The sequence below is a fragment of the Daldinia loculata genome (assembly GCF_022478755.1).
Source record: "Daldinia loculata strain CBS 113971 unplaced genomic scaffold F4817scaffold_39, whole genome shotgun sequence".
Lineage (NCBI taxonomy): Eukaryota > Fungi > Ascomycota > Sordariomycetes > Xylariales > Hypoxylaceae > Daldinia > Daldinia loculata.
Genome location: NW_026054893.1, coordinates 27827 through 35484, shown reverse-complemented (window position 1 = coordinate 35484; position 7658 = coordinate 27827). Strand labels below are relative to the sequence as shown.

Sequence of the window (7658 nt, the reverse complement as noted above, 5' to 3'; positions counted from 1 at the left end):
ATCCCCCCCCCCCCCCCCCCCCCCCCCCCCCCCCCCCCCCCCCCCCCCCCCCGCCCCGCCCCCCCCCCCCCCCCCCCCCCCCCGAGAACTTACATACAAAGGCAACTAACTGTCTGTTGAGTTATATCCTGCATCTCGCACGCTTGATGTGGTATCATTTTGACACGGCGTAGATGAGTGAGTAAAGACAGGGCTGAATTGTATTGTATTGAATTCATTGGTTTATCAGAGGGCCGCGTGTCAATATGAAGTCGGTTGATGCTTTTTTCGGCTTATACCTCGCTTTGTTAGGTAAGTTCTGACCACCTGCTTCTTTTCCTATAGTTACTTATAAGGTTTGGTGGATGGAATAACTATCTTCTTCACGATCTCTAGATACTTAGATAGAAGTAAGTAAGTAAATCTTTGACAGGGGCTAACTACTGTATCTGCGCAGCGGGGAGTGTACAAGCCCAGGGTCCATACGACAGCGACGACGGTGGTTATGTTTGGGCGAGCTGGATCGGGAACAACGGAGGCAGCGGCTATGGGAACGGGCCGGGCAGTTCAAGCACAATAGGAGGTGGCCTGAGCGTGTTTGCGGACTTCGACGTCGATAAGGCGATTCGATATCGCACGGCTCACGGTATCATCGCCGCGTTATGTTTCGTCGTGATATTTCCCATCGGCGCCATCCTCGTGCGATTACTACCTAGTCGACACACTTGGATCATCCACGCTGCGACCCAGATTGTCGGGTTCATCCTATACATTGCCGCTGCTGCGCTGGGGATACATCTTATAGAGATGGTGAGGATCCCTCCTGATGGTTCTAGTTTGGTAAGTAACCCCACCCCTTTTCTTCGATTCTATCCTATCTATCCCTAACTTCCCGCCTCCTAATATATAATAAGACGAAGCCTTAGGTAGTCTGCTAATAACCAAAATAGTTACAAATACCATCGAAAAACGCACACCCCATCATCGGCATCGTCCTGCTCGTGATAATGTTCATACAGCCGCAACTCGGATTCGCCCACCATTCCAAGTTCAAGCGTCTACGGCGTCGAACCTTCTACTCGCACGCGCACCTGTGGCTCGGCCGCATTGCCATCACCCTAGGCATCATCAACGGCGGGCTCGGGCTGAAACTAGCAGAGGCATCCGAGGGATTAATCATCGCCTATTCCATCGTGTCGGCATTCGCCTGGCTGATGTGGGTTATGACGGCCGTGTTAAACGAAATGCGCCGCCGAGAGAAGCTTCAAACCGATACTCCTCTTCCCAACAACATACCTCCTAATACCGTCTCCCCTCCGTTTACAAGACACGACCATCGTCGCCGTAACAGCACCTCGAACGATCCCAGTCCTCCGTACACGCCTGGCCCTATATACGGCGGACCGCCGGTATATAGAGGTGGACAGACCGTAGAAATGATGCCTACGAAAAACACCGTCGAGAGACAAGGATCCGTATCGTCGTTCTCGTCTGAGTTGACGCCGGTAGATGGAAGACGGAGACCATGAAAATAGTGATTCGGAACTGTTATTTAAGACCATTACTACGATATCGAGATGAAGGGGAGATGTGAATACCTACCCGAGTAGAACCGGGGGACAAACGTGTTTAAATATGATATTTGATGGGGATACCTGCGCATCCTTAGTTTTGTCATTCGCCTTCTGTGGGAGTCCCAAGGAGGGGACTTAGGTCGGATTCATCATCGCAGTGTTACTATTCACATTGTAGCTACACGGCATACATTGTGTAGCTATTAACTATTATATAGTAGGATGAGATGTTATTTGTTTGCCTCCCTTCCACCAGGCTTCATTGCGGCTAGACGAAATGATTAGCAAGTTTACATAAGAGTTAACACTACGAGGGCCAGGCCCCAAAAGAGCGTGTGTTCCTATCTATCCAAAATAAGACAGCACAGTTACGTGATGACAATCTAAGGGGCCATACCATCAACCTAAAATAGCTACACATAATGGGAAGTCATGAGACTAATTACCAAAAACATTAGTGTGATTTTTCAATAGTTCAAGGCTATGCTATGCGAACCATGTTTACATAGCAGCTTGGGACAGTTCCTATATAGCTACCTACCTAGCTAACTTGATCTACCCTTATAAACTTTTGCCAACCACCGTACGATAGCAACCCTGCTACTACCACCTATCCTCAAGCCAACTCCTTTTACACACAAACACACCAAGCCAGACCAAGCTCACTACCGAACCGGGGGAGTTGCCGACACCCTTTCACAGAACGAAATAGAAGGGAATACGATCCCCCATATGGCCGATCGATTTAGAGCCCGCTAGTGGCTTTACATGTTTCCCGGAAAAGAAACGTATGGTTGGAACTTTCACTCGCCCTCAACGCTTTGGCTTTGCGCTCGAATTTGTTGCTGCATTAATTCATCAGCTTCAGCCAGCGTTGAGTTAAACTTCACATCTTGCATAGCGTGGTTGGCATTAGCCTCGCTAGGTACGTCGATAGAGACTTGGGTCTCACTCGGGGCTTCTACTTTGACAGATGCCACTTCCCCGCCATACTCGTTCTCACCCTCTATCATTGGGTCCGCTTCAGATGTCTGGGTTGTGCCTTTTGCTTCCAAACATTCACCGACGGTCGCCTCGCCTAGAACAGGGGAAAACATCAAGTCGCAATGCTGCAGGAAGTCGTTAACATCTGCTCGCATGGCAAGTTCTTGAGGTGGCAGCCTGGCGTGACGGTCGACGGTGGTGCCAACTGTGGTAGTGTTAGCATCAAAAATTATGTAGGCCGTAATAGTTAAGTACTCACCAAGAACCTTCATGTAATCGCGAAAGATAGAACTGAACATGTCTTCCATTTCGTCACTTAGGCTCTTTTGGACAGTACGACACATCGCTTCCAGTTGTGCTTTCACCGTATCAGTAGCCTCGTTGAACATGGTGTAACGCGAAGTTTCGACATGGTTCGCCATTGCTGCTTTCATACGATTATAAGAACCGGGGCCGCGCTCCTCTGTGCAAACCTGATAGGCATACTGCATGGCGCTGCAGATAGCAGGAGTGAATTGTCGACTAGCCTCTCTTTGAAGGTCAGTGATTACGGCTCGCAAGGTAATTGGCAGTTGTTCTATTGTACGCATGTGGGCTAGTATCTGACTGGACAGGGTAATTATTCCTGATACGTTAGTATGGCGTTGCTGAGCGCGGGTTTGGGCAGCTTCATGAAACGCTTTTAGTTGGTTCTTTGCCTTTGCTGCAAACTCGTCAAGGACGGCTGGTAGCCGACGCTGGAATGCGCGTTCCCACCCCGTCGCCAGATTGCGAGAAATTGGGTCGAATAACTCTTGGTTAAAATCATGCGGACCCGAGGCCCCGGTATAAACACCGCTCCGTCGAACGGTTGCTTTATATGTCGCCCAGACCATACCGCCTAATTGTTTAGGCGCTGACCATCCGCTTGCGGTATTGGGGGCGGCAGAGATAGCCCCTGGAATAGACGACGTGAAGACGGAATAAACATGCTCTCGAAGTGACTCCTTAAGTAGTTTTACTGCCTCCTTAACAGATGTATCGAATCCCTACGAAATGTTAGTCATGATTAGGCAGAGAAACTAACGAGTAACTAGCAACTAAAATCGTTATGTTACGAATAGTTGGAATGAGCAAAACCGCCTGCACTAGCAGCAACATAGTATGGGGAAATCATAGGACAGAAACAACTAGACAACAACGTACTGTCTCCAAATCATTCAAGAGTTTGCGCAAATGCATCTCCTCGCGCCTCTTCTCCACATCCGTCAGTGTAGATTGAGTTCCATCGCTACTGGCCCATAATTTCATGGAATTGATCAATTGGGTTAGATCATTAAGGAATCTACGGCAGTTACTTGCTCGTCCTTCTTCCGTTAGCTTCTTCGCATGCAGCTGAAGCTGCGGGATTTCTGTGTCTTCCAGAGACATAAAGCCGTGATCTTGGAAGTCGTCTTTTTGGAGTTTCCCGGTTAGACTCTGGTAAGCACGACTGCTCACACAGAACACGGGTAGAGTACGAGCAACCTCGTCATAGTCGCGAATATCTTGATCGGGATCGAATGTCGTGTCATCTTCTTCCGCAGCGTGTTCTTGGTCAAGTCTAATTATTGTCAGCGGATAAGTGGAAGACTAATCAATATCGCTGTAATTGTGATATGGTAATAGGTTAGTGTTAACAAATAGTAGACTTACTCCTTGATTCCCATAGCAAAGTCCTGCTTAATTGCACCGCGAGAATAATTATTGCGTCCTTGGATACATCGTGCCTTGATCTTAGCAAGAATTCCTTGTCGCTCAGCTTTTGCCTCCCGTATCTGCTTGCGAATATCTGAAATTTGTGTATCAAGGCCTCGCCTTTCGTCACGTATTTCTCTCTTCTGTGCCCTAAGTGATACAAGTTTCTCGTCAATGTCATCGCTGGTAAGAGGTTGGCCGGTGCGGATCGACTGCGAATTTTCCTTATCACTCGAGTCATACTCGTATGCATCCTGGCCATTATCATCATCGACATTATCGATATCAGATCCGAACGGGCTGCGGCTCTTGCGACTCTGGAAGGACTTGGAAGGCCTCTTTCTCTTCCTAGACTTTTCGAACGGTGCGTAAACCGTCTCTCCGCTGGAAAGCTGGCTTTGTAGGTCCTCCCATATGTCCAAGCTGGCTTCAATCTCATCGACCTGCTCGCCAAGTGCAGTCTTTTTGTCTATCAATTCTTCTAAGAGAGATTGGGAAGTTTTTATAGAATTTCTCAATTCTCCAGTTTGACTCCAGGACTCGGATATTTCTTCCTCGAGACCAAGGCTGTCTACAGCTTCCGTAATGGATATATCATCGGTCTTGGAACAAATAAAGGTAACAGCCGAATACGTGCCGTCGTATTTCAATTGCCTCTTAAAAGAGTCGCCGAGAAGTGACTTGGCTGTTTTATCGTCAACGGCTCGGGTAATAGGTGCCACGATCCACAAACCGGTACACGACTTCATGTATTTTTCCGCCACCGCTGCTCGAGCAGCATTGGAATCTTGTACACCCGGCTAATTGGGTCAGTATAAGACTACTTCCTCTTCATAATGAGACGGTAAAAGAAGGTCCCTATTTTACGAGGCGGGTTGAGAAACTTACCAAGTCGACCAGCACGGCTCCCGTAGACAGCGCCTTTGCCTTGGTGTAAATTCGGACGACTTTGATCAAGGGCCAATATTCCATAGGAACGTTTCGCTTTCTATTCTCATTCCCAGTGATCTTCTCCTTGCTGTCGACATAATGCTGTAACCGACTATATAGACTCTTCGCGGAATTCTCTTTAAGGATCTTGACACTACCGAGCACCCCTCGAACAGCCGGTTCGTTGGCAAAATCTTGTGGTGTCCCTTCAGCGATCATTTCCTTAGTCTTGTGCGGATAAACGGCTTTTAGCTTCGCGTAGGCAACACCGGCCTCGCTATCGGCATTGGAACAGTCGCGCGAAACTGCACCATTGCCGTCTAACAGATCGTTAAATAATATCTGGAGTTCCTTGATCCACTCTTGGGCAGTGATGAATTCAATCTCAGCCCGGTATAATTCGGAGGGATCATCCGAGTGATTATACGAAATCTCAGTTGGTGACGCAGTACATGCGCGTATACAATTTGTAGGAAGTAATCTAGACACTTTTAAGTACACGTCCAAATGCACTGTAGGTTTAGGTGATCGTGCGAGAAAAGGGGGTAGGAAGGGAGAGATGACGGGAGGACGGGCTGAGAAAGCAATAGTAATCGAGATCTTACCGTTCTTCATCTAGAAGTGCGTTGATGACGGAGCTCTTGCCAGCGCCGGTATTGCCAACAACACCTACGACGGTGCGCGTTGGCTTTGCACTCTCTTTTAACGTATTGATTGTATCGAGCCACGTATCAACATCGATATTTTTAAAAGCACTCAGATGAACTTTCAGTCGATCTAGGAGGTCGATACCAATTGTCACTCCAGTCTCTAGTGTTTCGGGAACAGTCACAGTGATCAGCTGATCGAGATAATTCGTGCCACTCGATTCCACATCAGATGGGTTTAGATTCTTATCTTGCTCTATCTCCGGGTCAGCCTTGATAGGAGCATTCGGAGAAGTTGACATTCCTGCTTCAGTCTGGCGAGCGGGACTGAAAGGATCGGGTGACAAAGGAGCACTAGAAGTCGTAGTCGGGACATTGTGTGAAGGTTGTTCTGATGCAACCCTAGAAATTGGAGGTGCCGTCATTGGATCATCCAAAGGTTCCGGTTTAACGAAACGATCCTCGGAACCCGGAGGCTCGGGCTTGATAGGAGGATTCGCATCCATCGTTTGGCTACGATTTTATAGTGCCAATGGACGTAGGTGTTCTATCGCACTCTTGATACCGCACATGAACAATATAAATAAATAAATGTAGTCTCACGTAGAAATATTAGAAGAATTCAATAGAATTCGATAGAATAAGACTACGATAGGTAAACAGGAAGAAATGAAAGTGTGCCGCTGTAGAGAGAGTTGCTAGGTGGCATGTTGATGAGGCAAACTTATGTTAAGGAAGTCGCGTCATCCCAACTTTTTTACGCGTCTAGAATCAAACGCGCTATCACTTATCATTTCTCAAATTGCAAATTGACAGAAGGCACAGACGTTAGAAATCTGGGTAGCATGGAACCTAGCAAGTACGACCCGACGCTACGAGTCCCACAGTGCACATGATAGAAACTGTATAATATGCACTGTGAAAAGGGTACGGCAGATTTCAACGCTAGGTACCCATTACATTATACGGATTACCTCATACTTATATGAATTGCGCATAGGCATACCTCGTAAGATACGTGAACAATCAGTAGCTCTATAACGATTACTTACACATGCTGCTGTTTCTAACACCGAATAGTACCATCGCCAAGCATTTCTCACGAGTTATCGAGGCAAAAAATAGAAATGATATATGACAGGTAATAAGTGCATACTTTAAACATGACGTTTACGCTTCGAAGTGCGATTTCTTTAATTCACAGCCCTTCATCTCTATTCTAGCTATTACCGAGATATATGTTATCAGTGGCAATAATAAGTGTAAGTCTTTCTTTTTTAATCACGAAGAAACTATTCTCATAATAAGCGTCAATCATCTTGATTGATTAGCCGAGAGATCGCAGTCATGCTGTATGTTCCCCGTCGTCTTTTACGTAATAGGTGAGATGTCGATATTAACTTCGGTAGGTAGAGACGGAGAGCATAGCTTCGACGAGGCTATAGTCGGATGCTACAATCACCGGCACGTCATGTAGCAGTAGCATTACACCACCGCGCTTCACTTCAGAGATGACGGTGTGGTGTGGTTCGTGGTATTATTGGCATATCCCATCTCAGATCTCGTTAGGTGGTTGTATCGTTGCAATGTGGTAGGTAGGTAGCATCCAAGATGCCATCGTCCTCGCGTCTCGACACATGTCTGCCGAGTGGTAGGACTCGTCATGTCTATATTAGCTTCATTGCTCAAAAGGTTTCAAGAATTTATGTTCCGCAATACTACCCTCGCATTGCGAATCATGCAAAGGTGTCCCCTTATAAGAGCAGAGAGAAATGCCGTCCGTGTTTCTAATATGAAAGCGTTGGCATTCAAGGCTTTTGACTTAGTA

The 7658-nt window shown here is 47.1% G+C and overlaps 2 protein-coding genes across 2 annotated transcripts; one reads left to right on the top strand and one right to left on the bottom strand.

The window, feature by feature from the left end:
- Window positions 1–98: 98 nt before the first annotated feature.
- F4817DRAFT_343334 (uncharacterized protein) lies at window positions 99–1787 on the top strand. Its single transcript, XM_049304014.1, has 3 exons — window positions 99–291; window positions 437–819; window positions 930–1787. The coding sequence occupies exons 1-3, from the start codon at window positions 246–248 to the stop codon at window positions 1506–1508; spliced, it is 1008 nt and encodes a 335-aa protein (XP_049157163.1). The 5' UTR covers window positions 99–245; the 3' UTR covers window positions 1509–1787.
- Window positions 1788–1995: 208 nt separating this feature from the next.
- On the bottom strand, window positions 1996–6645 carry F4817DRAFT_343332 (Dynamin family-domain-containing protein). Its single transcript, XM_049304013.1, has 6 exons — window positions 5789–6645; window positions 5142–5664; window positions 4212–5053; window positions 3723–4119; window positions 2797–3565; window positions 1996–2742 (listed from the first exon to the last, which is right to left on the bottom strand). Exons 1-6 carry the CDS (start codon window positions 6334–6336, stop codon window positions 2357–2359), a joined length of 3465 nt encoding a protein of 1154 aa, XP_049157162.1. The 5' UTR covers window positions 6337–6645; the 3' UTR covers window positions 1996–2356.
- Between the last annotated feature and the right edge of the window lie 1013 nt (window positions 6646–7658).